The following is a 27876-nucleotide window of genomic DNA, read 5'->3' as shown; positions in this document are numbered from 1 at the left end:
TTAGTAAGTTGGAGGTGGTCCCCGTACACGTGACTCAGCCTTGTCACCCATAAAGGCTGCGGCTTTCCCACGTGGGAGAACGAACAACAGCTGTCATCGATTTTATACAACGTTGTATATTAATATTGGACGCTATTTTCGTAGACAATATACTTTTTCCTCGATTAGATTTTATAAGACTGACCTTTCCACTGACAGCCTCCTTCGTTGCTCTCTTCCTATTTGGGCGCGAATCGAGCAAGATATTTATTTACCTAGGCGGTTACATGTCTCGCATATCGCGAGACCTTGCCAACAGCCCACACAACCACAACCAGCATGGTCGTGCAGACGGGCCCAACTCCACATCCACATCACATCCAGATCATGCAACCATGCAACAAGCACTGCGCGGTGCAACTACCTTTACCTGTGCAAATGCCCGAGTTCCGCACGTCGCGGTAGTGGGCGCTGGCATGGCAGGACTTCGATGTTCCGACGTCCTAGCCCGGTCAGGCGTCAATGTGACGCTCTTTGAAGCACGTAACCGACTGGGTGGGCGTGTGCATCAGGTCGAGTCCGGCGGACACTTGGTGGACATGGGGCCAAACTGGATCCACGGGACGAAAGGAAACCCGATCATGACGCTTGCCGAGAAGACAAAGACGACAGTAATAGAACCGGAGGAAGACGGAGCACTGTTCGACACGGGGGGAACGCGACGCCCCGATGCCGAAGCCGTGGAGCTGTCCGGCAAGATCTGGGAATTTGTGGTGGACGCGTTCAAGTATTCGGACGAGCACTCGGCGACGATTGACCCGCAGACGAGTCTATTTGATTACTTCAAATCTCGAATATCAAAGATGAAAGGCGTTGACGACAGGAAACGGCAGGATCTGCTCCATGAAGGCCAGATGTGGGGTCCTTTCGTGGGTGATCCGGTCGAGACACAGAGTCTGAAGTTCTTTTTCCTGGAGGAATGTGTCGATGGCGGCAACGTCTTTGTGGCCAGTACATACCAAAAGATTCTGAAGGAAGCGGCTCGTACGGCGACCGATCCGGATAAAGTCGACCTTCGGCTTGAAACCGAGATTGTCCACTTTGACACTTCGGCAGCAGCACATATCAACCCGGGGGATGGACCCTCTCACAAAGTCACTCTGACAACGTCGACAGGCGAGAAACTGTCATTCGACGAGGTTGTCATTACATGCCCCTTGGGATGGCTGAAACGAAACCATACCTCTGCCTTCACACCGGCTCTACCGCCACGATTGGCTGAGGCCATAGAGCATATCAACTACGGCCGCCTGGAGAAGTTGTACGTGACGTTTCCAGAGGCCTTTTGGCTCAAATCACACAGCGAAGGCTCCCCTAGGGCTATCAGCAGCCCGACCTCAGAGGATGATCTCAATAACTCCAACTCCAGTTCACCTTCCGAATTTCCATATCCCATCTTCACCCATTTCCACGACCCAAGTTATGTCCCTCACCCGGCCTCCGAACCGTGGAACCAATCTGTCGTCTCTCTAGCCCATTTACTCCCTCCACATTCTCACCCCACCCTCCTCTTCTACATCTACGGCCCCTGTGCTACCCACGTTGTCCATTCTATCAAGAATCTTGAACCCCATTCGGCCGAGTACAATGCCGTGCTCACAGCATTCGCCAAACCATTTTACAGCAAACTGCCCAACTATTCTGCAGCAAACAAAACTTGTACTCCGACGTCGCTGCTCATGACGCAGTGGCAGAACGATCGGTTGGCCGGAAATGGAAGCTACTGCAATTTTCAAGTCGGACTGGAGAAAGGGGATGAGGATATTGAAGTGATGCGGAACGGTGGGGACAACTCCGGGGATCGCAACAGTATAAACACACGCGGCCTATGGTTTGCTGGCGAACATACATCGCCATTCATTGCGCTGGGCACGACAACCGGTGCCTGGTGGAGCGGCGAAGGCGTCGCAAGGAGGATTTGTGCAAAGTATGGGCTCGACGTTCCCGACGATGTCAATGAAAATGAGGCCGGTTTGGGTCAGCCGGCGGAGACTAGTGGCCAGACACTCCAGAAAAAGGATCTCGATGGACTGAACTCGAAAGGCGTGAATATGGCTGGGCCTGGGCTGGCCTTCTGATCGAACACTCTTGTTGCTTGATGGATGGCCTTCTATCCTAAGCCTAAGCTGGGAAACTGAATGATCAATCAACCACCTGGCCTAAGGAACCCAAGGAACTGGGTATTGACTCGTGACTCGTGAGGCCTGGCTTCTAGTTTGACACTTAGCCTTGTTCCATTGCTCCTGCCTCAATGGCGTGCAGCAGCTCTTGCCAGTTCCGAGTCCATAATCGCAAGACGCCAAGCAACTGAAGATCAAGGCTTTCACCCTCCGAGGCAATCATGCAATTTCGAACCCAACTCAATCTTTCCTCTCGCGTCTGTCTCTGTCGGTGCCGAATCGCGTGTCATGGTTTGGTGCATGTGCTGAAATGCCTTCGAGCGCTGTAAGTTCGACGTAGAACTTAATTAGCCTCTGTTCTCCCTTTCCTTGTGTACTTCCGATGACTTCGCAAGTCATGGCTTTTAGTGGTGGACTTGACCTGAGGCAAATCCAAAACAGAATCCGCCGGCTGAGACGAGACTAACAGAACGACCCAACGCATATCGGCATCATCAGTGGGAGAGATGGCAGGGTAAAAAGACAATGCTGGCAATGCATTCTCTTCGCCATTTCTCCCCTTGCCACCTGTCCCACAAAGTGTCTACAGATGCTGACTGACGGACAGGAAGGAACTCAAGGACTTACCCTTAGTGATATCGTCCATCTTCGCCTCGTCGGTGATAACCCCCTGCTCAGAGCCTCCTTCGCCCGTCTGTATGTTTTGCCATCGCCTCTTGGATGCCTTGTCGAGCCTGTTCTTTGTTTTGCGTTCCGCGTTTGCGCCAAAGTGCTCCAGGGCAGCTGTGATACCATCGCCTGGAGACCAATTTGTTAGCCATGAGCCACAACAAGAAAGAACCCATACGTCCAGTAACAGCGAAGGATTGCAGGCGACATGGGTTCTTTTGATACGAGAGTTATCGCACAGAAAGACTAAGGTGGATAGGAGAACTCAGAACATACTTTCAGCCATCTTGACGAATTTCGGATGATTCTCGAACCGAACGGCACACCTCTTTTGCTCGCGGCGTTGAATCTTTTCGACAGGTACATCATCATGATCTTTTGCAGATTTTGGTGTTGGCTTCGGCGGTAGAGTTGTCTCACACTTCCTCGCCGCGCGTTTTGCAGCTTTTTTCAAACCCCTCTTCGAGATCCCACGTCCAGTTCTTGGTGTGACCGGGTTCATGGGAACATTTCGCGAGCGTAGTTTGAAGGCAATTGGCTCCGCAGCCTTGGGTAGTTTAGGCGGTAGCCCGACTGTGGTTTGCGCCGCGGCAGATGTCAATGCGTACTCATTCTCTTTGTTGAGATTCGAGTGCTGGGACCGAAGTGGATATCGATTTGAAGTTGCAGTGCCAGCGTGTTCAAAAATGTCCAGCACACTCTCGGTTACGTGTCCTTCGTAGATCCAAGTCAGTCTATGGCTTCACCACTGCGGGGCGATTGACACACTGCCTAGAGACATGCCAGCCACACTGTCGCCGACCGAAAAGAAGCCAGTGGCAGGAACGCCGGAGTCTTTGTCTGTGACGACCACGTCCACGACAGTGACATCCTCGGGCTCACCAGCGTGGTCAAGAGAGAACGACGCCTCGAGTATATTTTCAGGTGTGTTTCGCACTGTTGCTGTCGATTTCAACTTCATTTTCAGCTTCACTGTCACTTCAACTTCCAAGTCCATCTCCGAGTTTTGCAGAATGTCCTGTTGAGACTCTTGAGCTATTGCCAATGTCATTGCCATTGCTGGGTGTCAGAGTCAGTGATGAGATGATGAAGAAAGAACAAAGAGAATGGAATAATCCTCAGGCTCGACTTGCACTGGACAACCAAAATGGAGGACCGGAGTAACAAAAGTGGAAAAGATGAAGATTTGTTGAACGCGTTCAAGTTGCGCTTTTGCTTTCAGATTGATGTGAAATGAAATAAGAACGGCGCGCGTGAATAAGTGACGAGTTAGTGTTCAGGACGTGTCGCCGAGCCTGTACACTTCACCACCTGTACCGCGACCAACTTTGCAAGTGAAGCCATGCTATGTGGGTCCGCAGAGTAGTGAATGCGTGACAAGAGAAAGCACATGTTGAACACAAGAAAGAATACCGGAGTGATCAGGCAGCGAGCGTGTCAGCTGGACACTGAACCTCACAAAGTATTGTGCTGCGATATTGAACAGAACAGAAGGTATGCTTGGTATATGTCGCACTAGGCCGTGGCTTCTTTACTATTTTTCACCGGACACGCTTTCCATACCATTCTCGCCGTGCTGGCCTTGTCCATACTATACAGTGTTTTCTTGACGGCGAAGCGAATAACCGGTCCAAAGGCGGTCTTCGGTCCACAAGATGACACAGTCCGATCTAAGCAGTTGTTGTCGGCAGAGGACGTCGTGGCAGCGCCGCTGTAGGCGGCAGAATCGACACGGGCTCGTCAGTGACATTGTTCTGCTTATCACTCAGGACCCGGTCCGGCAAACCCAAACAAGTGAGAATATTGACAGCGGCAATTGTAATCGAGGCAATCAAGATCTGATGCATGTTGTCGGTCCAGGCATTGATAGTGGCAGTCCGGACAGGTGATCCCAGCGGATACTCGGCCAGACCCGAAGCAGCTTGGGCATAGATCAACTCTGCAACCGTGCTGTTTCCGCCGACAACGGGATCAATGTAGTGATGAAGTTGGCCTCTGAGAGTTTTGTTGGACGGCACCAACCACGGACGAACCGATAGCCGAACCAAGTTCAATAACCAACAGCATGAATCCAGTAACAATGGCCACTTCGTCATGAGGCACCGAAGCCTGAGCAGACACCAACAGATTGGCGGTCATCAAGCCACCACCCAGACCCTGGATGACTTGTGGCATGACGACCTGGAAAGCCGAAGAATGAGCACCACGGTACTTGATCATCAATACCAAACCCAACAGACGAATACAAGAGCCTGAAAAGGCCACCCATTTGTACCTGCGTGTCATGCTGGCCGCAAATCCCGCGGCAATGGCAAAGACAACCAGACACAACGACTGCGTGTAGTAGAAATAAGTGGCGTCCGAGGTATTCCAATCATAAACCACCTCGACCCACTGGAACGCAGGCGTATATGTCATGGCGTAGGAAAACTGATCGACAAAATGAATGGCCGCCGGGGCAATAATGTCGGGATTCGTGAAAAAGCTTCGAATCCGCACCAGCGGTCGTGGAGCATAAGTTTCCACAAAAGGCCATGCAATAAGCAAACATCCGCCCAACACGAACATGGCAATAATGTACCCCGAGCTGTAACCATGTGGCACCGTTGCCGGTTGGGGCTGAAACAACCTGTTGTGGTTGTCACCAGTACACTGAGATGTGAGAACAGCGAGACCAGAAAAAGGATGTTTTGCTGTAGGGCAGGGTAGGGCTAGTAGTAGTAGTAATAGGTCGTCTTCGGCAGCCCTGCTTGGTTCTTATGTATGTAGAGGGTCTGAGTCTCTCCTCATACCTTACCCAGCGATCTGGATGGGCGGGTACTTAACTAGTAGTAGTCCACGTACACACAATGCAAGACAGAGTCTGCGATGCCAATGCGATAGACCCGAGCCTTGTTCTCCTTGGCCCATTTGGAAGTATCACTCAGGTTCGTTCGTCACCTCCACACAGGGCTGCTATCATCATGGCAGTCCCGGGGGCCCCGATCCCGGAGCTGACCCCAAAAACCCTGGAGGCTCCTCGAAAAGTTCCATCAGCCCAAACAAAGCCTGGTTGTGCGTGGAGGAGTGAACGTCAACGAGGGAGTGCCCGTGGTAGGAAATCGAATTTCAGGGATCGAGGACGACGCAACAAGCGACTATTGGCGACGGATCAACCACATTGAAGCTTCTCAAGCATTTGGTGGGGGAGATGTGGACCATAATCTTATCTAGTCATATCAGATTGGTAGCGCTCATCTAATCTTGTTGCGCCGAAGGGTCTGGCAGTTGGGGCCTCAAGTTTGGGGGGAACGACAATCGGACTTCTCGGGTAGAAACAGACTTCAAGGTTGTCCTCAAGCTCAGCTCGGCAGCAATCGCGGTCCCATACACCTGCATGAACCACGTTGAGTTGAGCCCCAGGTGGACCGAACTGTCGAACAAACACGAGGTACTACTGACTGTACTGTACCGACTACTACTACAGTACTAGGGCGAGGGCGTCGAACGAGCTGAGCTGACTTACGGTTCAAGCCAGCCACGCCGCGTCAGTCACGTTGTCATCTCTTCTGAGTCATTCGAATATCCAATGTTCCTTAGGTCCATTAGATAATAAGATGAGGTCCTGTTCTAACATTGTGTAGTTCTACGTTGGCTTCTAAGCAGTTCTGTTCACCGGGTCTTTAACCAGGCTCTACAAGATAGGTTTGATAGCCATCGTAGCACCCGAAAACCCCGTTGACATCAACGAGAACTGATCTGCCCCATGGCTGCTGCAGTTCAATCTCCCTCGCCAATCAAGGCCCCTCCACACGTCTTGACCCTGTTGGACCGCTTACACCACCTTTCACGCACCCAAGAAGACGCCGTGACATCAGACCAGATCCAAGCGGCAGGCGGATTCGGCAACTACATGCGCGACAAATTTATCGCCTTGGACCAGGATAAATGCCACTTTATATATCAGCTGTGTCGGGCGACGAATGCCAAAAATGTCGTGGAAGCAGGGACCAGTTTTGGCGTGAGCACGATATATTTGGCCCTCGCCGTATCTGGGAATGTTGCGTCCGAGGCGTCAGCCGAGGGTTCATCCGAGGGCACCGAGGACAAGGCCGCTGAGCGACCTCGTCACGGCACAGTGATAGCCACCGAACACGAAAAGTCCAAAGCCGACCAAGCCCGCGCCTACTGGAAGGAAGTCGGCCCCGAAATTACCGGGTGTATCGACCTGAGAGAAGGCGATATTCTGGAAACTCTCAAGCAAAATCTTCCAGTGGTGGATTTGTTGCTTTTGGACAGTAAGAGAACACTGCAAACCACTTTGTCCCAATTGCATAACCTGATGAGTGTTTGTGACTGACAACTGTTTGTGTGTTTCAGTTTGGAGTCCCCTGGCATTACCCGTGTTGAAACTCGTTCAGCCCAAGTTGAGGCGTGGAGCGGTGGTGATCACGGATAACAGTATTGGTGCTGCGAAGGGGTATAAGGATCTGCTTGAGTACTTGAGGGCTGAGGATAGTGGGTTTACGAATTTGACGTTGCCGTATAATAAGGGGTTGGAGATGAGTGTTTATTTGCCGTGAAATGAAAGAGAGAATGAAATCACACGAACTGAAGGACTCATATAGCATGGGTTGAACCCTCATGAGGTTGTGTCTTGTAGGTTCCGAAATGCTCCTCAATTAAGCATGCATGCAGATAATCTACTGTAGGTAGTTTAGCACAGAAAGCGAAAAATGGTATCACGAGTGAAAGATTGAACAAGGTGAATTGCATTGCCAACAACTTGACTTGTGTGAGCATTAGGGATATGCTATGTTCTTGTTCAACCAGCATGACATGACTCTGGCTACTGGCACGTCTGAGATGTGCTTGCTATGGACCGGCTGCCGACTGCTGCGCTGCAAAGCTACCTGTATCCTGATGCACATCCGAAAAAAGTTCATGTCTCGCAATCGCTATGACGAGGCCATGCCTCGCTAGCTTGTAAATCAAACAAAATACTGCCATATGCTAGCAGGTGCGCATGCCTCATTTCCACGCTCCTTGACTGAGTGAAAGCAGACCCTGGACACAATCAAGCTCTTCACCCTTGGCTTTCACTTTGGTGGGGGAGGCACTGTTGTTATTCAAGTTCGCCTTACTGTCACGCAGCTTTCGGGAAGAGCTGGCATCCGGAAATGTCATGTCCTCGTTCTCTTGGAGAATCGGTCGCTGGTTTGTGCTCGGTTGAGTTCTGCGGAGTGGATGCTCGGAGAGTTGAGTACCTGGTGCCCAGTTCTCCTTGTCCGAATCTCCAGAGTCAGCTCGATCACGACCAGACCGCTTTGCTTCGCCCTTTGACGACTTGACAGCATTCTCTGAGCCCTGCAAACGGCCCAAAGAAGACTTCGCCCGGGAGATCTTTGGCTTGCCACCTTTTCCACTTGGAGTGAGTCGTTTGTTGGCCTTGGAGACCGAAGGACTGAGCGCTGGAGACCGTGACTTGAAACTGTTGGTTCGGATAAGGTTGATGGCACTAAGAGCAGACCCAGCCGTCTCAGCTTCTGCCTGAGTCGAAAGAGCATCGTTTGAGTTGCTGTCACAGTAGAACTCCCAGGTTCTGGCATCACGCGACCGACCAAACCCAGCACCCACTCCACGGAACTGTGTCTTTCCACCCGCCTCAGACGATGCATCAAGACTGTTCACGGCACTCTTGCTCCGAAACATTGGCGCCTTCACTTTGTTCTGCAGCGATGCTGGATGTGGAGGCAGCGCGCGCGGCTTCTCAGGTGATGGCGTGGGCTCATTGTCGGTCCGAATCTTCACAGCTCCATCCACCGTCATGGACAATCGCACCATACTGGATGTTCTCCGCAAGGGTTCCTTGACTCGAGCGGACGGCTGGCTGTCGACCTGTTCTGAGGCCTTCTCTCCCAGCATCTCGTCATGATCTCGTTTCCTAGCGCTGCCATGCTCACTGCCACTCTCGGCCGCTTTCTCAATACCCTCGAGCACCGGTGCGTCCACAATGGGAGGAGTTGCCTTTCGCGCTATTGAAGCGACTGAACTTTCCAGACTTGAAGGTGGTGTGCATTGAGCTGATGTCTGTTGTGTGCTCTGTGTAACCGCAGCTTGGCTACCGGTGGTCTCGCCCGAAGAGGTTGGGTTGAGTAAATCATGAATGCTCGAGGCTCGCGAAGCAGGCCGATCAATTGTTTCAGGGGGTGCAAGAAACGAATTTGGCGCAACCGAAGGGATGGGACTACTAGTATTGGTGTTTCCTGAGCCCGGCGATGAGGTGACTTGCGGTGGGAGAGGACTAGAGGTGCTGTTGCGAATGTGGGCAACGAGCTCGTGAGGCTGCAAGGGTTTGGATCGACGACGATCATTCTGACGACGATTTTGGAACCAGATCTAATTGCTGTCAGTAAGTGCCTGGCCAGGTAAAGAGTGTTGGGTATTTGTGTAAGTGTACCTGTACTTCCTTCTCACCCAGCTCAACCTGGCTGACAATGAGTGCTCTCTCTGCCTTGTCCGGCTTGGAATTCTTCTGGTATGCCGCTTCAAGGATGGCGTGATCTTGTGGACTGGAAGAGGTCAGTCTCTTTCGCGACACATTGGAAGGGCCAGGAAGGTACTGACCTCGTTCGTCTTCGCTTGGCCTTGATTACACCGTTGGACGTGGACGAGGCTGTCGGCGCCATGGACCGGTCATGCACTTGAAACGCGTATTGAGGCTTAGGGCTGTGATGCACTGCAGGCTTTGCCGCGTCCTGAGAAGAGTCCTTGTCCTCCATTGTGTTGTTGTGGGTGTGGAAGGAGATCTGGGGGACGAGAAGTGATTTCGCAAAGCTGAGGTTCAAGTGGTGAGAAGAGGTTCATGTCATTCTTGCGCTTGGGGCTCCGCACGACGCGCATCGATCGACTTTAACGAGCATAGCGCGTCGCTGCAGTGAATGCGGCTCCCGTGTGGCTTGGCCGAATTATTCCGCTTCCACTGACACCGTGACATGCACTCTTTGCTGGTTGAGAACGAGAGTCAACCGAAAGACTGCAAGACGATCATAATTGTTTCGGACCATGATGCATATTTCGTGTGGAGTGTAGACTTGTTACAATTTCCTGCTCATGTGTGCGAAGCAATGCACTACAATGTGCAGTGGTACCCTACAGAGAGGTGCGTCATAGGCCGGTGCACGTGACTGCACGTGATGGGTATTCTGCCTACAGTTGCTGCTACTAGTGGTACCCAACATTTTGTTCTGCCTTCATCTTCTTCATCTCAGCAAGACCTATGACCATATCATTACTTTGGATAGGTAGCCTGTTCACTCTTCGAATGGCTTGGACCACGCGCTACCGTGTCGACCTATACATGCCAGCAATTTCCAATGGTCGGCCTCGCCCAGTGGAAATCATGCGGTGTAACATCCAATCTCCACTGCCATGAAGTCAAGTCGCGACCAAAACACGAGAGCACGTGACCCTCCATGACCCCTGAGCAGCGACACGCTTCTCACGATCGGACCCAACCAGTTCGAGACTGTGTATCAGAGCAATGATCAGGGCGCAATTCTCGCTCGTAGTGGCCCTCTCTCAAGCACAGGGTAGTGGGATCCAGGACAAGTGATCGAAAAATCTCGGGTCCAGTGGTGACGAACATCGCGACCCTGCCAGGCCACCGCCCGGCAAGCCCTGCACTAGCGATTACGAGTCAGCAAGTCATATCAGCCGAATGGGCTATTTTGACACCTACAACCACGAGTCCCCTGTCTTGGTCGGCCTTATAAGGCTGGCTGGTCAGACTATACTTCCGGCATATAGGAGGAAGGCATGCCGCGCCCGTTACACGCAAAAGACATAAACTTCAAAATGTCCATCGAGCTACCTACAGGGAGCCCCTGATATCGTGGCAGCCTTTTTCTCCTCAGGTAGTCCTCCAAAAGGACCCCAGATATCAGGCACCCGACTACTCATAACTCTTCTGCTCGCGGAACTTTTGCACGGGTCTTTTGGTATTGGAAACCATGACACGCTTTTTTCCATGCCGCACTGGTCCATATTCGGGACTTGATGTCCTTTCGAACTCGGTTTCATGCAAAAGACACTGTCCATCCTTGGCAGACAGCATGCCGGCCAGACGGCCGGTGCAGAACACTACCACTTCGTGCCAGTTGCAATGATGCAGCCAGCTACGACCGGAAACCCTTGTTGCCTATTCTGCCCAGAGTGACTCAAAAGTCGGCCATGTCATGGGCACCAATTGTCTAACCCAGGGACGTCGGTAAGTAGGCAGACAGGCAGGTATTGTGTGTCATTCCCTCCAGCACTTTATTTATATTGGCTCTTTATCTTCGATATCCCCCAGATTGAAGCTCGGTTGGCCGTCAGTATCCTCGCATTCCGTTTTCTCCTTCGAGCCCCTGCCCTTAAAGTCCCTTGTCTTGCCTTTTATCGTATATATCTGCGATCGGACATTCCAGCTCTTTTTTCCTCCGTTATAGTCCCTCACGAGAACTACTCAATGACTTTCAAACCCTACCATGTCGAAAACGGGACTCGCACCTCCAGATTTTCCTCAGAAGTCCAGGACTCGACATACCGCTCAGCCGTGATGAAAGTCGCTGTCGTCGGCACCAATGGCCTAGCCCAGTACATAGCGAATTGCCTGGCCACCGAAACGTCGCATCAGTTCGTCATTTTATCGAGGACGGTGTGTGTGCACCCAATGTTGGCTTCCCATGGGAATTTGGTGAGAAGACGCATGCGAACTTGGCTGACATTTCCAATCATAATAAAAGCGCAATCCGGGCCTTATAGCGAAAGGATGGCAGGTATTGCAGGTAGGTCTTGACTGTACTTTCAGGGACATTCATCGTCGTTCCGCGCCTTGCCACGTTCAGCCTCCGTCTGGAGCTGTTGGCACTGTTGTTGGCACCATTGATGCAATCGTTGACAAAACCTCTCAATCTCTACAGGTCGACTATTCATCCCAGGCAGACCTACAATTCAAGCTTGCCGGAGTCGACACAGTCATCTCGACCATCAGCGGCAACCCCCAACTAGCTCTGATTGACGCTGCAGCCGCGGTCCACGTACGAAGATTCGTCCCCTCCGAGTTCTGCGGGCCACCACCAAGCTTATATATGCCGTCACCGTCACCATCACCGCCGCCGCACGGTCTCCCGGTCGATAACGAACGTCACGCCGCCGCTTTACAGCGACTATCCCAGCTCGAATCACAACCCAATGGCATGACATTCACAGTCTTCACATGTGGAATCTTCTACGAGAGATTCGCGCCCGGCGGCCTGGCGGCGTCCCAGATCGGACTGACCAACAACAACGATATTGCTCACGAAGGCGCCTATCTGATGGACTTTCGGCGCCGGACAGCCCAGATTCCTTTTGCTGTGGACGTCACTGCGACCGGGGGTGGTGGCGGACCCGGTCCCGCGACCATTTGCATGACTGCCGCGCGGGACGTGGCTAGGTTCGTGATTGCGGCATTGGAGTTGCCGGTCTGGCCGCGCGAGTTTCGATTCTGTGGCGAACGTATGACGGTGCGAGAGGTCGTGGCTATCGCCGAGTCGATTCAAGGTGAGAACCTGCAAATCGAGTTCTTTTCAATTCTCTGAACAGACTACCTTCCGATTGTCAGCTCCGGGTCCTTTCATTTCATTGCTTTCCTTTCTTTTGTCCCTGGTCCATGCGTATCTTTGTCCATTCTATTACCGCAACGGCGCTGAGTATTTACGATTCTAGGTCGACCGTTCGAAATCTCCGGCCATACGATCAGTTCATTACATGACGCCTTGACATATGCGCGAGCGGTAGGCGATCGGGGCCGAGAGATCAGGATCCAGCAGTTGATCGCCACGGCTGAAGGACGCTATGATTTCGCAGACATGAACCTGCATCCACCGCTGGTGCCGGTGTGGCCGGAACGGTTTCGGGACTGGTTGGCGCGTGTGTGGTCGTCGCAAGGTCCACGAACATGATATGTATGCTATGATACGATGTTGATACGATGGTGATGATGGTAACTTGACGGGGAACGACAACCTCAAGCGGGTGGGCAAACAATGTTAAAATTTGAGCACTTGGTCCCAGTTTTGTTACGTTGGATAAAAAAGGGGAGGGAATCGAGCAGAGAGAGAATAGCCGACAGAAGAAGAACTCTTGCTACTTTTTGCAAAAGGGTGCGTCGTCCGCAGGGCTGAATCGAGGGGAATGACAGACTAAAGAGACAGAACCAGAGACGACCAGAGACCATGCTTCGAAACCCCCAACGACAGACTTCTTGGAACGTCTTGTCTTTCTTGTCATCGCTCAACGAGAGATGCAATGCTGGACATTGCTGTCCTGTTCATCAGTCATCGGGCAGGCCTTTGGGTGACTCATCACCGCGCCCATGAGGGTACTCATGGCATGGATAGATAGATAGACAGATGCCGGCGGGACTAAGTTGGTTAGTCACCGGTCAGTATCACTGGGAGTACGTTTTCCAACGTTTGCGGTAATAGTATTCCGCAGTTTTCTTTCTTCAGTTTGGGAGTGACAAATGGTTTGTGAGTATTCTGCATACAGACTTGTTAGCCTCATGACCAGAGATTTGTAGAGGGCGCCACTAACAATTATGGATTGTGACCCATTTCCATCCTTATCGTCTCGAAACACCAAGACATAAGATCGAGCAGACCAAACACAGGTGACATGAGGCATTCCATTCCGAAGCCCTTGCAAGTCTGACTCAAAAATGATATGCGCTGCGCTGCGCTGCGGTTCCCCTTTTCCCCTAGCCTCACGAGTCCTGGCAGGTCGTGAGGGTGCCGAGGGCGCGAAAAGTGGCGTCCGTTGAACTTGGAATCGCTACTGAAATGTGGGATACGGTTGTCTTGTCAGCCTAAGGGACCGCAACGCAACTCGGACTTCGATGGTTTCGTCGTGAGCTGTAGTGCGCCGGAGTGCATGACTCATGTTGGCCGTTGAAAGATTGATGCAGGGCAGTGCAGTGCCTGCTCATTTCTGCGCCGAGCTGTTCGAGAAGGAAGGGGCTGGGGGCTGATGAACAGATAGACATGTGACTGCTGTGCGATCGAAGAACGCCTTTGTGCATTCGAACCACCCGGCAAACGGTTCGACATGCAATCCAATCCAGAATCCAGAGTGTGGTGCGTCGGTGCGTTCGTTCTCCCATCCATCTCTCTCAAGTCAAGAGATCAGCGACATTCATCGGCATCTCATCGATCTGAGTCGAATAGTAGAGTTCGATATCTCTCAGAATGCGCACATCCTCGGACGTGACAAAATTGATAGCGACGCCCTTGCGACCGAAGCGACCACTCCGACCAATCCTGTGAATATAGTTCTCACGATTGCTCGGCAAATCATAGTTGATAACCAGACTGACTTGTTGGACATCAATACCTCTTGCCCAGACATCGGTACTGATAAGCACGCGACTATTTCCCTGTCTGAAATCGGACATGATACTGTCGCGTTCCTTCTGGGGCATTTCGCCATGCATACTGCTAACCGTGAAATTCGCCTCGCGCATCTTGTCAGTCAACCAATCGACCTTGCGGCGGGTATTGCAGAAGATGACGGCTTGCGTAATAGTCAAGGTATCGTAAAGGTCGCACAAGGTATCGAATTTCCACTCCTCCTTTTCCACAGCAATGAAATACTGTTTCAATCCTTCTAACGTCAATTCGTCGCGCTTGACTAGAATCCGAACCGGATCCGTCATGAATTTCGTCGTCATGTCAAGAACATCGTAGGGCAAGGTAGCAGATACAACCACGACTTGTGTCGCTGGTGGCAGATACCGGTACACATCGTAGATTTGTTCTCTGAATCCCCTGTTAAGCAATTCGTCCGCTTCGTCGAGAACCAACATCTTGATGTGTCGAGTGCGCAGGTTTCGGCGCCGAATCATATCGGCCACTCGGCCCGGTGTGCCGGAGACGACGTGCTGGCCGTAATCGAGTTTGCGGATATCTTCGCCCACATTGGTGCCCCCGATACACGCGTGGCATTGTACGTTCATGTAGTCGCCTAGTGCCATGATGACACTTTGGATCTGTGTCGCTAATTCGCGCGTCGGTGATAATACCAAAGCTTTGGAAATGTCAGTCGCTTCGCTTCGTACTTTCGCAGTCGTACGTACCTTGTGTCTCCCGAACTGAGGTATCGATCACTTGTAAGATGCTGATGGCAAATGTTGCCGTCTTGCCCGTCCCCGACTGCGCTTGTGCAATGGTGTCTCGGCCCTTGCATATCTGAACAATCGCTCGCGACTGCACCGCGGACGGCGATTCGTATCCGTACGCATAGATTCCGCGAAGGAGATTCTCCTTCAGGTGCATGTCCTCGAACGTCGGCGCGACCGTCACCTCTTTCGAGGTCGAAAACTCCATCCGCTCTGTAGTGTCCGCTGTGGTTAGCTGCGATCGATCGACAGACGCTGATGCAAGAATGGACTTACCATCGGCATTTCTGTCGATGCCGCCTTCGGCCATTTTGATGTGTCAGTAGTAGTAATGATTCAAAATGTATCTGGGAGATATTCGGTGTAGATGTTGATCGTAGAGAGGAGAGATCTGATCGTTCAGTAAAGTTGTATGCGCCGCTTTCTCTTTCGCTGCCGCGGCGGCGAATCATGAACTTTTGACGTCGAACCTTGGCAACGTTTTCCGTCGGCCAATCAGCGTGCCGACACAACATTTCAGCCTTGCGAGGGGGTCACGTGATCACCACCCCTTTTTTAAACGCTCGCATACTGTATCCAACTACACCGCATGAAAATGAACACAAGGCGCCTACTACTCATAAGAAACAGGATTCTCTCATGGCGTAAACTGGCATCGATTTACTCCTATCTAGCTAATCATGATTGATGCCGTTGGGCAGGTCGGCAGCGCCGTTGCCAACGTCATCGACCACCTCCTCCTCATCAGCGTCGTCGCCAGAGTCTGCCAAATCGCCATTCTCCAGCTCGTCCCCGTGCACCCCGTTGGGGAGCCGGGGGAGCTGCTCTTCCACACTCTCGAAGACGTCTTCATCCTCGTCTTCGTCGTCTTCGTCTTCAGATGGAGTGGTTACCGTCCCGTTTGGCGTGTGAATGCCGTTCGGGAGCGACTCCCGCCGCTCGAATGCCCGCATGTCCCAAATTCGGTCGACACGACGGAGACCAAGACCACCCGAGAGCACGGCGCCCTCGTCTTCTTCCTCGTCTTCAGCATCAAAGGACTCCTCATCTCCATCCTCTTCTTCGTGGTTGACATTGCCGTTCGTCAGGGTGCCAGTGCCAGTGCCATTGGTCATGAACCCATGGAATGGGCTGGAGGAGGAGTTGGTGTTGTTGTTGCTGTTGGTGGTGGTGCTGGTGTTGCTGGTGCTGTTGCTGGTGCTGTTGCCGTTGTTGCCGTTGTTGCCGTTGTTGCCGTTGTTGCCGTTGTTGCTTGTGGTGATGGCGGCGGCGGCAGCGGCGGCGATAGGCCCCTCATTGTCAGAGCCGGCGGACGGATTGTCGCTGTCGTCTGGCAGCGTAAATCTTGCAACAAGGCCTGCTTTCACCCCCTAGTCAGTTGTTGACAAAGAAGAGAGCGCCCTTGTTTTGAAGCTAGGGAAGTTTGTAGGTCAAATATCAGCGCGGCGCTCTACTTACCTTCAACGCCTTGCGTGGAGGAATTGTCAGAGGAGTCCATCTTGACTTGAAGAGTGTCGTGGCAGTGGTGGAGAGTAGGATCAGGGTAGAAGAAGGCAAGGAGGAGTTGGCGCGAAGTATGTGAAGGTCAGGATAGAGGGAGTGTTGTGGCAGAGGAAGAGGAGAAGAGGGAAGAAGAGAGCGCGAGACAGCATAGTGAGCAAAAGACGAAGAGCGACAGCAAGGTCAGTATTCGCGGACCTGTGTTCACACATTGATAGTATAGGTAGAAGAGAAGCCTTGTGTTCGAGAGTCACAGTGTACCTATGGCCTCATTTTCACCTCACTTACCATAGCATTGTGTTCGTCCTGTCCCCATGGTCACCAACTGGGCACCAATGGACACATTGGTAGAAACAGAAAAACAAGCATGAATGTATAGAAAGCAATGAAAGGGAAAATCAAAGCATATGGCTTACCAAGAAGGATACCTGGTATGAATTCACGTCACAATCATCATGCAGATTCATGGTGTAAGGCGCTAAATGCTGTTCTCAATAACCCCGACCCAAAAGCAATCCAAAAGCGATCCAAAAGCAGCCAAATCTACCATCTAGGTGGCCATCACATATTCAGCATACTTAGCTGCGGCCTCATAGGGCTTGCCACATGGTCACCGTCCTCACTAGGACCGATGCCACTGTCAGTGCCCCCAAAAGGACCTGCATCCATGTCAATGTCCCATTTTTCTTCCACATGGTCGCTGTCGTCATCATCGCCGCCATCCCAGCCCTTCTGGACAGCTCCTCTGACATTCCACCTCAAAGCCCTTTGTACGCTTTCGACCCACTCGTTGGTACCGGTCATAACGGTAGGGAATGGATATTGGGATGCTTCCAGCGTCACATAATCTCCTTGCTTAAGCTCGATGCGACCTTTTCCGTCAAAGGAGCAGTAAGCGGAAGATCGAGACTTGTGAGGCACGGCGATCCGCAGGGCGAGGGTGTCGGACAACACCATAGGTCGGAAAGAGAGGGTATGCGGGCAGATGGGTGTTAGCAAGATCGCCGGGATTGACGGGTGGATCAAAGACCCGCCAGCAGAAAGGGAGTAGGCCGTAGATCCTGTGGGTGTGGAGAAGATACATCCATCGGCCTGAACGATTGTGAGGAGCTCATCATCACCATAAAGCTCTAAATTGGAAACGTATGCTGAAGGCCCACGATCAATGACGAGCTCATTGAGCACTTCAAACTGTTCGCCCTCCTCCACTGCGCCTTTAGCTGCACCAGGAGAGCGGTCCATTCTCCAAACCGTGCATGTAAAACGCATGCGGAGGTTGACGCGCATTCCAGCGTCACCCATGACTCGATCCAGATGCTCCTTGTATTTGTCAAACTCAAAATTCGTCAAGAAGCCCAGACTGCCGAGAGAAAAGGAGAGCACGGGCGGCACCACCCTTTGAAACAGCCAGGATGTGAACAACACCGTACCGTCGCCTCCTAGAGTCAGGACAAGGTCGAACTTCTCCGGCGAGGACCAACATAAGTCGGGCGTCCAGTATTTGAGCATATGCTGGAACCGGGGCTCCTTTCTAAGGAGCCCTGCAGCATCAAACCGTTTCGAATGCCGCAACTTGGCATCGACATAGACATTCACGCCTAGATCACTACCATAGCGAGGTGTGGAGAGTAGCCATTCAGCGAGTTCGCGCGTCAAGTAGACCAAACTATTGTCGCGGGCCTTGGTCACGATCATAACGTTTCGCACCGCACGCTTGAGTGGTTTGCGCTGTAATTGCTTCGAGACTTCCCGAACGCCAGTAGCGGTCTGCATCAGTCTCGAATGCGAATAGTCATCAGACGCGATCTCCTCGAGTACCTTCTGGAGATCAACCACACCCTCAAACCGCTGGTGGAAAAAGCAAGGCGAGCGAAGGAAACTGGTCGCCATCGGAGACTGTTCGGAAAGCGCACTGGGTTGTAAGGCCGAGAAGGTTGCTGTAGGACACGACAAAGGAGAGAGGCTGTTCTGCTGTTCTGATCCTTCCTCTGCACCAGCAAGCGTATTGAAAGCGCTGGGGTTCATGGCACCAGCGGTTGGATCCATACTGGATCTTCGCGAAGCCAATGCCTTGAGTATAGTCTGTCTAGGAATGTCTATTGATCTTGCATTCTTGCGATGAGAAAGGGCAGGCTTCGGTAATTGCAATGGTTTGGGTCGGGGGACTGTCGGATGGTGTGCGATATAAGAACTGCGCAAAGGATCGATCAGAGGGTTGCTGAAAGGAGTGATGCCGTGGTCGTTGGTCGAAGTCAGCAGGCCATCGTCAACCGGAGCGTCGGCTTGTGAATCGGTGACATCGTGAACGGTATGGGTGTGCTCATCGGTATGCAAGGGATCTAAATTTTGGGCATATTGGCGCAAGATACTCTCTCCCACCGTGGCCTTGCGATTGGGAATGGCCATGCCATTGGAGAGGAGAGGACGAGGATTATCAATGGGTGCAGGAGTCGGCGGAGAGAAGTTGCTGGAACTAGTGCCCTCCGAAATGGTGGGAGATGATGGTAAGCTGGAATTGGTGTTGACGGCGCTGCTTATGGTACTAGCGGTGGTGGGATTAGTGGTGGTGGTGGTGATAGTGGGAGTGGGAGTGGAAGCGACAGCGGTAGCGGGAGTCGTAACGGGAGTAGTGCGCGGGTCGGTAGAATCGGCGATGGTAGTGGTGGTCATGGTGATGGTGGGTGGTGATGCCAGCCTCGAAGTCCCCAATCCCAGGTGTCAGATCTCGCCGCACAGCCCGAGCCTGCGGGTTTATGTGGCCTGCGGTGCTATAGAGGTGATAGTCGGTGGTAGTGCTGCCTGTGGTTGGCTCCTACCAGGTATGCTTGGTAGCCTGCGGACGCGTTTGGGGCTTGGAACTTTGGGTGTGTCGGCACAGGCTCAGGCACACTGGCAGGAACAGGAACAGGAGCAGCACGGACGTGGGGTCCGATACAGCAGCAGCCTGAGATTCGGAGGCAGCAGCGCACTCCGGGCCACTGTTTCGGGGGAAGCGGAGTTAACTGGAAATAATGGTTGAGAAAAGGCGCTGACACAACAGACAGCACACTTGAATACTGCAACGGTCCTGCCGTGCACTATGAACTGAACAGAAAATAGACAAGCTTGAAGGCTAACTTGAAGTTGCAGAATCAGAAAGTGTATGTTTTTCTACCCTGCATCGGCGACGGGCTGGTCGCCAGGCTTTAAATGGTATCTGGACTCTGGCTGTGGCAGTCTGCACTCCTTGGCCCGTCTCGACTCCACGTTTGGACGCGAGAGCAGAAACCGGTAGTAGTGCCTGTGGTACGTACTTCTTTCCATCAGAAGCAGGTTCAAGGAGGCGGTTGGTAGAGGCAGAAAAGGCCTCCTGGGCTTGTGCGGGCATGTTGAGACAGACACGTGGGGACCGACAGTAGGCGTGGGTCAACCACAAACCCTTGCCCCGTCCCGCCCAAAGAGCCTAAGAAGCCCCTAAGGCCTCATCTCCCGGCATCTGCCTGGCCCCTGGGGCGCTATTCCTATCGCCTAGACTCGCCCCTGCCCGGCCTGTCCGTGAGCCGACATCCCTGCAACGGCGGGTTTACAGGCTGACTCGAAGCTCTCACATCCCAGCAACCTCACCACTGTTTGGTCGCCAAACAACCGCCCATTTTTGTGACTTTTTCGTTGACTTGTTTCAGCATTCCAAAAGCAAAACCGTAACATCCTCACTCTGGTCGGTGACCCTCGTCCTTAATCACTCGGGCTTCTAGTGCCTTTCTGATCACATCCAGAACGCTCGTAGCCGAGTTCGAGTTTTCGGTTGTAGTAGTATTCGTTCCATTCATGGCAACATCTCCGTCGTCGTTCTGTTTGTTGTTAACTGCACTTGTCACGATCTTGTTGACATTTCCAAGGACAGCGGTTCTGGCAACCTGTTCTGCGTGTCTCCACTGGCTCAGGGTAAACTGTCCTTCACTCTCCATCAAGACTGTTTTGCCGTCACTGGTGAAGGCAAAAACATGCAAGGAGGTGCACTTCTTGCGCTGTACCACTCCAGGCCCGACAACCAAGCGTCCTTCCTGGTCGATGCCCACCAATGCTGCTCCGGCAACCGCCTTCATCTGCACGCCCGCATCCAAGCATCCCAGCACACTGGCATTCAAGGCAGAGGCGAGCATGTCGAGATATGTCTCACCTTGACCGCCCCCCTTGACACCCCCGGGTAGGCTTTCGTCGCTCTCGACACTCACCACTTGCAGGGTGATTTGAAGCATGGTCCTGGGAGTGAGATCGCCGAGAACAATGGTCTGCAGTGTTCGCATGATGAGGTCTTCTACATGTCGCTCTTTGACCATGCCCACCCCATTATGCGGTCGAAGATTGACGTCGATAAAGGTTGACTCTGGGATTTCATCACTTCGATACGGCACCTCGACCGGATAGTTGACGCCCGCGACAATCGTCTGTCCGTTGTTCGCCGTGTAGGTTGCAGATCCATCTGCGCTGACCAGCGTATGTAATATGGCCTTTGGGCCCTCCATCAGTGCCTTGATACCGGGAAATTTGGGCGGATGGTCCTGGTGATGGTAGGCGAGAACTCGAACTTGATAGTACTAGAATTATAGCAGAAAATTTAGCGTTGGCTTGGCAAGGCTGTGGGTTTGTTGGAGGAGGTACCAGGTAATCTTCAAGTGATCATGAGCGTGCTTCGTATTCCCGCAATGTCAGCGGCAGTCTTGAGGGTTGATGTACCGAAAGCAATACTACCTCGCAAGGCCTATTGCTGATGGAAAGTGTTTACGAGAATATTCACTCGGTACTATGGTAGAAAATTGCAAAACCGCGCTAGACAACTAGAAAGGCCAACCAGCGCCAATTGGCTACTTGATTGCTAGGAAGCCAGCCTTGAGCTTCGTCCCCGAGCAAATGTCATGAACAAGGAGGAGTGAGTGCTCAAATGTTGTAGTAGAGCGGTAATACCAAAGTCAACTCGTCTCCGTCACTTTCCAGGGTATCACATCGTATCGAATGGTCCTTTTGATTTCTATATATCAATCAGGCAATGCTCTCATGACGCCCTCAAAAGCCACCAACGCCATTGCATTTGCCGGAAACGCGCGTAGAAAACAAGGAAGAAACCCCCTCCAATAGCCCCTCCACCCCGCCTGCCTATACACAGCGACCGCGGCGTCTTTCCAGTGCCTAAAGCGAGGCGTGCCATCATTCAAAGCACCGCCAAGCGGATCAGTCATGATTCTCTGCTTGACCACATCCGAAGGGTAAGAAGTCAACCAAAAGATCTGAGCCGACAACCCCCCAGCCCAAAAATTGATCACCGGAGCAGACAGAGACGTATGTTTCTGAAACAAGCGGGTAATAATGTCGTAACTTCCCCACCAGAAGAAGAAAAAAGATCGAAAAACCAAAGTTGCAAACAGGCCATGGTAGAGACCTCGAATGCCGTGTGTTCGCAGGATCTTGGCCGTACAGTCCAAAGGTCCTTTATATAGCCTGTCCTTCTTGTGGGCCGCATATTGGATCTGTAGACGCGCCTTGACGTGTTCCACGGGGGCAGCGACAAACGAGACAGTCGAGCCGGCCAGAATCCCAGCAATCCCGTGCCCGAAAGCAGGTAGTGGTAGTTTCTCGCCAGACCCGGGTCGAGAGAAAACATGGTCATGTAACAGTCGTCGATAGAGCGTCAAGCTCCCCAGCATGACCGAGTCCATGACCATCCATCCCAACAGCGGCGGCGTCGCGCCCTTGTAGAGTCCACCTGCGCCTTCTTTCCTCAATGTCTGCAGCACACAGTCCAGCGGTCCTTTGAATCTGCTCTTGTCCGCCGTCTGTAGTCGAACTTTGATCGTGTCGAACGGATGGCCGACTGATAGTTTGGCAATGCCCGAAAACACTCCTGCCACAAATCCTTTGTAGTTGCTCACTACCCGCTTCTTCGTGGCTGCCGGCTCCGGACTGGGGCTGATTGCCAGTGCACTGGCATCATTGTTACTGCCAGGGAGCTGAGTGGTGAGAGGCGACAAGCTTCCAGCAGCAGGATCATTCTGGGGACTGTTGTAACATTTATGAGCATACGACAAATAATGAACAAACTCGCAATTCGGCGGGAGGTGACAACATCCGCATAAAATAAACTTACCTGCTCAACTTGGCCGACATGTTCATGTTCCATCCATGCGGCTATTGTCCTGTAGCCAACTACTACCACTGACAAGTCAAAAAGGTCAATAACCTGGCCTCAACCATCGAAGAGCTGAGGTTCCCAAGACACCGTGTACATCACAAAAACTAATGGGAAATCCTGGAGAAGAAGCCGCATTTCTAACCTGGTTGAAGACGAACTCCAGTCCCCGCTGCGATGATGCGGGCAGATTGACGGATTCAGGGACCCTCCGGGCTGCGACTAGACTCCCCGATCTGCTTATTAGGACAACTTCAATGGCACGCCCCCGAGAGAAGCGGCTACAGTACGGCAGGGCATAAATCTAGAAGGGGATCTTTTACTTCGTCCGCCCTCGAACGGGGACTAGATCTAGGTAGGGACGTTTTAGTCTATGGTGTTACCCACGGATCGCGCAATGTAGTCGTTCTACCACCGCTTTGGAAAGGCGGAGCACTTTTTTTATTTTCGCTCAGCTGCTCTCAGAACTGCAGTGTTTACAGATACAGATATTCTGCCTGGATCTCAGATCAGATCGGATCACGATGCTGGCACCGCACCAAAAAAAGTTGATCGCAGAGGCACACGCGCAGGACGCCCGTAATGCGGCTGCGGTCAACGGTGAACATGAACATGAACATGGCGGCGGCGATGGCCCCAAGAGAGTCTGGACCACACTCATCACCAACACCGACTATCTCTCGGGCCTCCTGACGCTCGACTACTCCCTGAAGAAGACGGGATCGAAGTACCCCCTGATCGCGTTATACACCGATACATTCCCCGCCGGAGGGCTCGAGGCACTGCGAAGAAGAGATATCCCGGCCAAAAAGATCCCATACCTTCTGCCCTCTGTTTCCAAGGACTATGCCAACGATCCGCGCTTCTACGACTGCTGGAGCAAGCTTACGCCATTCAGTCTGACGGAATATGACCGCGTGGTACAACTGGACAGTGACATGATGGTGCTTCAGAACATGGATGAACTGATGGACCTTGAGTTGGACGGACCTGAAAAGAACGGGGAGGGGAACAGGGTCTATGCCGCCAGCCATGCCTGTGCTTGCAACCCGTTGAAGAAATCGCACTACCCTAAACACTGGGTGCCGGAGAACTGTGCCTTTACCTCACAACATAATACACCCGATGATGCACAGGTCCATGGTCCATCTCCTACTGCGGGTATCGCTTGCCCGAACGGAGGCCTTGTTGTCTGCAACCCCAGCCAGGGGACTTATGACAAGATTCTCAGCGCCATGCAAAATGGCGCCATTACCTCGGGCTACGACTTTGCCGATCAGAGTCTCTTGGGCGATCAGTTTCACGGCCGCTGGGTCGGGCTGCCTTATGTTTATAACGCGTTAAAGACGATGCGGTGGAAAGGCGTTCACGATGCGATATGGCGGGATGATCGGGTCAAAAATATACATTATATCTTGAGTCCAAAGCCTTGGGACGAGAAGCCGGAAGAGACAAAAGACGAAACACATCGGTGGTGGCAGAAGGTGAATGACGAGAGACTGCAACGTGAACGAAGTGATGGCATCTCCGACGGTTTCTAGAGACCATGAAACTGACATCTACATCTATATGAGCGTTCAACGCCGGGTATCCGATAGATATTAGAACAGGGTCATTTCCGACGTTGGGCTACACACCGATCGAATTCCACGTTGCCTTGTTCATCCGCTCCTGCAAGCTTTGGCGTTCTTCAAGCATCAAATTTGAGATCCGGGCTGGCTGACAGAGCCGTGAGCTCCTGATTTCAGTTGTTCGGCCTTCATCCTCTCGAAGAATGATCGCGCCACACTATCCATCTTGGGATTTGGGGTCCCATGTATCAATGCAACGGCAGGCAGCAATGTTGTATCTGCAGAAGAAGACACAGATTGCAAAAGTGCAAAGAATACAGTGTTTAGCAAGAGGAATGCCCACTGTAGGTTCTCCTGATTGTCTTCAGGCCCGTTCCTGAGCTCGCTCATCGTCCACCAGGTCATGAGCGAGCTCAATGACGGTACGTGGACCTTCCCGATGGTATCTGTTATCGAGACAAACGCGTCGCGGTTGACTCTCCACTGGGGCTGTCTCATGATTGCTCGAGCGAACCATGGGGTTGGAGCACTGAGACTTTCACTGTTGCAGGAGAAGCCCACACAAGTATTTACGTCTGTCGAAGCCAGCCCTTCCTGGCACAAAATTCCTGCTGAGAACGAGGCAATGATTGCATGATCGTGGGCTCCTTTAAGAGTCTTGCAAACACTCAGTCTCATCCCGGTGATGTCTAATAGCCACGACATTAGGGTTTGGTCATTCAAGCACAGTACCGCACACAGCCAGGCAACGCTCTCTGCCGTTACTGGCGAAGTTATACTGTCATAAGATGAATAAATCCGCAAGTCGAGTCTGTTAGGGTGTGGCTGTGTCGTATCATCGACTTCATGAGCCTGTTGGACGGTGATGAGCCCGGTGCTGCAACACCGCCAATCTACCTTGGAATGGTGTAAGCCATTCGATGGCAGCTGGAATTTGACTGGTCTGCTTTTCGTCAAGCTCCGGGCGAATGCAGCAGAAATGCAGATGGCGAGCTCGCACACACCCAACCACCAGGAAGAAGATCGTAGGCCGAGGTAATGACAGAGAAAGCTCAGCGTCAACAAAATGCCGATGACATCGGCCTTGATGCATGCCGCAGTATTGAGAGGTCTCAACCAAATGGCTTCAAATACTTGAGCACTACCGTTCAAAGCCACCAGGAAATCTGCACCCCCTTTATTGTCAGATTGTGCAGCTATCGCCAGTCCGTTTTGCCAGCGTTCAGACAACTTTGCGTCCTTCGATCGAAGCCGGATTGAGCAGCATGCTAGTTGAATGTGCCGTGCAGCCAGTGTGACAAATGTCACGATCCCAAGATAGCCTATAATGGTGAGCAGCCAGCCCGTGGTCATTGTCCAACCCCGGCTGAAACGGAGCTCAATCACATATAGGCCCATAATAACTAGGGAAGAACTCAAGCCAATCAGCATGGAGATCATTCTCGACGTGCTATTAGCCGTACAATACTCAGAGATCGCGTCAAAGATGATGACGAAGCAAAGGGTGTCTCCAGGCTCAGTTTTGCTCGTCACCCGAGGCACCTTGCTGGGTTGGCTCTGCGTCTGGCTGTCAGGAAGATGAAGAACATGTCTGAGTTGCTTTCGGAGCACTCCAGCTTTCTGATCGACGAGATCTATCTGCAGAGCGGCAGACAGAATCCCGAATAGGTTGTCTTCCAACCCGTCTCGCCTGGTGTCAGCGATCGCCATTTGCGAGCACCATTTCAGTTTTGCATCTGTTTTGGGGACTCGCAGACGTGCCTTTGCAGCTTCGTACGAGTTACAGCAGGTCGCCTGGGCAATAGCTTCTTCTGCAGTCTCTCGAGTCAGATCAGACTGTAAGGCCGAGACCCCAACCACCCCAGCATGCCGTGCAGATATCGCGGCCGTTGTCCGAACCAGATAGCCGTCAATGAGTTCCGGGTGGACGCCGTTGCAATTGATACGGGACAATTCTAATGCCGCAACGCTCCGTGATTCTTGCTCATAGCCCAGGAAAGAACGGACACGATGAGAACCAGACATTCGCAGCAGACTTGTGACGATCGAGACCAGACCCAGGGGCGCAGCGGCGAGGCTGAAAGCACCACTGATGCTTCTCACATCTCGGAGCAGCTGTTTGGTACTTCGCTCGCCGATGAGCAGGATGAGGGGGCCGACATCAGAGAGTGCTGTAGCCCAAGCATCGTAGCTGGAGTCGACGGCGCCTCCGATCGGAAGTGCCGCGACTTTACCAAGCAAGAGCAAAGCGTAGAGAAGCGCATGGGCAAACATTGGAACTGGTGTCTCATCTCTGCACCTCAGTTGAGGCAAGGAAGTTAAGGAGGGTGCGGTCCGTCATTCGCTTCTCCTTCGTCAGTCTCATTTTGTAACCAGCAAGCCACCCACATGCTCAGCCTGAGCAAACTTGTGCGGGAACCGGGGTTCCAGATGGTGGCTGAGTATCAGGGGTCGGCATGGACATGGGTTGACGAGCAGGAAACGAGGATTATGCCAATCGTTTACGCCGGAGCGCTGCTTAACTGGCTTTGGACCGAGCCTTTGATGTTCTCTTCGCAGCCATTTCAGTTCTAAGCCTTTAGATATGCGTCTTGAATGGGTGATATTGGTGAGCCGTGTGAAAGGAGTGTCGGGAGGCGTTCCTGGAAGATTCCTTTCCCTGTAGGAAGGATGCATTGCTGGGCCGTGGGCGTGAGAGAGAGAAAATGTCATGGATGTCATTGGGGGAGCGCAGTGTGCTTGAGTGGTTACTATGGGAGAGGAAATGGCGGCTCGAGTCTTTGTCAGATGAAAGCGTAGTACAACCATTGAAGTATCTGGTACTGTAGAGCTGTGGAATTGTATTGTAGGAGGTTGTCGAGGCAGCCGCAGCTGCTTGCAAATACATCTGCACCCAGACCACTTCTTCCTCCTACATCGCCATATGCACTTACACCATGCAAAGAACTCGACTTCTGGTCTGATTCAGACTCCCGGATACTGATCATCCCGTGCGCTTCCGTTACACAGTCCAAGGATCGGCGGCACCTGCTATATCCTCGTCCAACGGCTTCGCCGTTCGGGTCGAAAAGAGAGGCAATACCACGGTCTGCTACCAAACAAAGCCTTTGGAATCTGCCGTGCCCTCGCATGCTGCTGAGACTAATGAAGGGCCGTTTGACCGTGGAATATTCCACACTAGCTGTCAACATGATCATCCGAGTCAACCGGCCACCCTGCTTGGTGTCGAGCGATGAAAGGAGAACCGACGGTAGTAGCAAGCTTTAGTGACTGTTCTCCACCTCACAAGCTGGACGAATTCATTCATCGGGACTGGAAGCGACGGAGACAAGTGCCAGGCCTATATTGTTGTCAACTTAGCCTTTCATTTTCTCGAGGCAAGCTCAGTGAGGCGAGGCGTGCGGCTGACGGTCGGCGCCTTTCAAGGCTCATCTCACCACGTATCCGACTTGTAACACTGTCCTTCATCTAACGATGACTCTGGCAGATACAGTCAGGCTGCACGAGATCACAGATGTAACTGCTGGGTCAAAAATCGTCAGATAGAGAGACTGCTCGGACATCAGCTACACAACATGGCGCCCCAATCCAATGGCACAGTGCTACGTGGATTTCTCCCGGACTGCGAATGACGAC

General features: G+C 52.4%; 13 protein-coding genes across 13 annotated transcripts; 5 read left to right on the top strand and 8 right to left on the bottom strand.

Annotated features, from left to right (window-relative positions):
* The first annotated feature begins 97 nt into the window (after positions 1 to 97).
* On the top strand, positions 98 to 2519 carry HMPREF1120_01782 (flavin containing amine oxidase). The gene has a single exon (XM_009155806.1). The coding sequence runs from the start codon at positions 267 to 269 to the stop codon at positions 2115 to 2117; it is 1851 nt and encodes a 616-aa protein (XP_009154054.1). The 5' UTR covers positions 98 to 266; the 3' UTR covers positions 2118 to 2519.
* On the bottom strand, positions 2503 to 3885 carry HMPREF1120_01781 (uncharacterized protein; the record flags this gene model as incomplete). Its single annotated transcript, XM_009155805.1, has 4 exons — positions 2503 to 2726; positions 2787 to 2957; positions 3105 to 3542; positions 3597 to 3885. 4 exons carry the CDS (start codon positions 3883 to 3885, stop codon positions 2503 to 2505), a joined length of 1122 nt encoding a protein of 373 aa, XP_009154053.1.
* A 613-nt stretch (positions 3886 to 4498) lies between these two features.
* HMPREF1120_01780 (MFS transporter, SIT family, siderophore-iron:H+ symporter) lies at positions 4499 to 5396 on the bottom strand (the record flags this gene model as incomplete). Its single annotated transcript, XM_009155804.1, has 2 exons — positions 4499 to 4823; positions 4858 to 5396. 2 exons carry the CDS (start codon positions 5394 to 5396, stop codon positions 4499 to 4501), a joined length of 864 nt encoding a protein of 287 aa, XP_009154052.1.
* Positions 5397 to 6157: 761 nt separating this feature from the next.
* Positions 6158 to 7987, top strand: HMPREF1120_01779 (uncharacterized protein). Its single transcript, XM_009155803.1, has 3 exons — positions 6158 to 7105; positions 7188 to 7827; positions 7872 to 7987. The coding sequence occupies exons 1-2, from the start codon at positions 6574 to 6576 to the stop codon at positions 7388 to 7390; spliced, it is 735 nt and encodes a 244-aa protein (XP_009154051.1). The 5' UTR covers positions 6158 to 6573; the 3' UTR covers positions 7391 to 7827; positions 7872 to 7987.
* On the bottom strand, positions 7839 to 9589 carry HMPREF1120_01778 (uncharacterized protein; the record flags this gene model as incomplete). Its single annotated transcript, XM_009155802.1, has 3 exons — positions 7839 to 9206; positions 9268 to 9379; positions 9435 to 9589. The coding sequence occupies 3 exons, from the start codon at positions 9587 to 9589 to the stop codon at positions 7839 to 7841; spliced, it is 1635 nt and encodes a 544-aa protein (XP_009154050.1).
* Positions 9590 to 10077: 488 nt separating this feature from the next.
* Positions 10078 to 13445, top strand: HMPREF1120_01777 (uncharacterized protein). Its single transcript, XM_009155801.1, has 4 exons — positions 10078 to 11505; positions 11594 to 11635; positions 11771 to 12392; positions 12558 to 13445. Exons 1-4 carry the CDS (start codon positions 11317 to 11319, stop codon positions 12791 to 12793), a joined length of 1089 nt encoding a protein of 362 aa, XP_009154049.1. The 5' UTR covers positions 10078 to 11316; the 3' UTR covers positions 12794 to 13445.
* A 556-nt stretch (positions 13446 to 14001) lies between these two features.
* Positions 14002 to 15316, bottom strand: HMPREF1120_01776 (ATP-dependent RNA helicase fal1; the record flags this gene model as incomplete). Its single annotated transcript, XM_009155800.1, has 3 exons — positions 14002 to 14915; positions 14965 to 15219; positions 15283 to 15316. The coding sequence occupies 3 exons, from the start codon at positions 15314 to 15316 to the stop codon at positions 14002 to 14004; spliced, it is 1203 nt and encodes a 400-aa protein (XP_009154048.1).
* A 295-nt stretch (positions 15317 to 15611) lies between these two features.
* Positions 15612 to 16948, top strand: HMPREF1120_01775 (uncharacterized protein). Its single transcript, XM_009155799.1, has one exon. The coding sequence runs from the start codon at positions 15687 to 15689 to the stop codon at positions 16389 to 16391; it is 705 nt and encodes a 234-aa protein (XP_009154047.1). The 5' UTR covers positions 15612 to 15686; the 3' UTR covers positions 16392 to 16948.
* Positions 16949 to 17067: 119 nt separating this feature from the next.
* Positions 17068 to 19176, bottom strand: HMPREF1120_01774 (NAD+ kinase; the record flags this gene model as incomplete). Its single annotated transcript, XM_009155798.1, has 1 exon — positions 17068 to 19176. One exon carries the CDS (start codon positions 19174 to 19176, stop codon positions 17068 to 17070), a length of 2109 nt encoding a protein of 702 aa, XP_009154046.1.
* Positions 19177 to 20195: 1019 nt separating this feature from the next.
* Positions 20196 to 21011, bottom strand: HMPREF1120_01773 (uncharacterized protein; the record flags this gene model as incomplete). Its single annotated transcript, XM_009155797.1, has 1 exon — positions 20196 to 21011. One exon carries the CDS (start codon positions 21009 to 21011, stop codon positions 20196 to 20198), a length of 816 nt encoding a protein of 271 aa, XP_009154045.1.
* Positions 21012 to 21521: 510 nt separating this feature from the next.
* HMPREF1120_01772 (MC family mitochondrial carrier protein) lies at positions 21522 to 22647 on the bottom strand (the record flags this gene model as incomplete). Its single annotated transcript, XM_009155796.1, has 2 exons — positions 21522 to 22539; positions 22628 to 22647. The coding sequence occupies 2 exons, from the start codon at positions 22645 to 22647 to the stop codon at positions 21522 to 21524; spliced, it is 1038 nt and encodes a 345-aa protein (XP_009154044.1).
* Positions 22648 to 23193: 546 nt separating this feature from the next.
* On the top strand, positions 23194 to 24210 carry HMPREF1120_01771 (uncharacterized protein; the record flags this gene model as incomplete). The annotated part of the gene is made up of 1 exon (XM_009155795.1): positions 23194 to 24210. One exon carries the CDS (start codon positions 23194 to 23196, stop codon positions 24208 to 24210), a length of 1017 nt encoding a protein of 338 aa, XP_009154043.1.
* Positions 24211 to 24366: 156 nt separating this feature from the next.
* Positions 24367 to 26514, bottom strand: HMPREF1120_01770 (uncharacterized protein; the record flags this gene model as incomplete). The annotated part of the gene is made up of 1 exon (XM_009155794.1): positions 24367 to 26514. The coding sequence occupies one exon, from the start codon at positions 26512 to 26514 to the stop codon at positions 24367 to 24369; it is 2148 nt and encodes a 715-aa protein (XP_009154042.1).
* Positions 26515 to 27876: the final 1362 nt, after the last annotated feature.

Source organism: Exophiala dermatitidis (assembly GCF_000230625.1).
Source record: "Exophiala dermatitidis NIH/UT8656 unplaced genomic scaffold supercont1.2, whole genome shotgun sequence".
In the NCBI taxonomy this organism is placed as follows: domain Eukaryota; kingdom Fungi; phylum Ascomycota; class Eurotiomycetes; order Chaetothyriales; family Herpotrichiellaceae; genus Exophiala; species Exophiala dermatitidis.
This window is presented reverse-complemented; position numbering and strand designations above follow the sequence as displayed.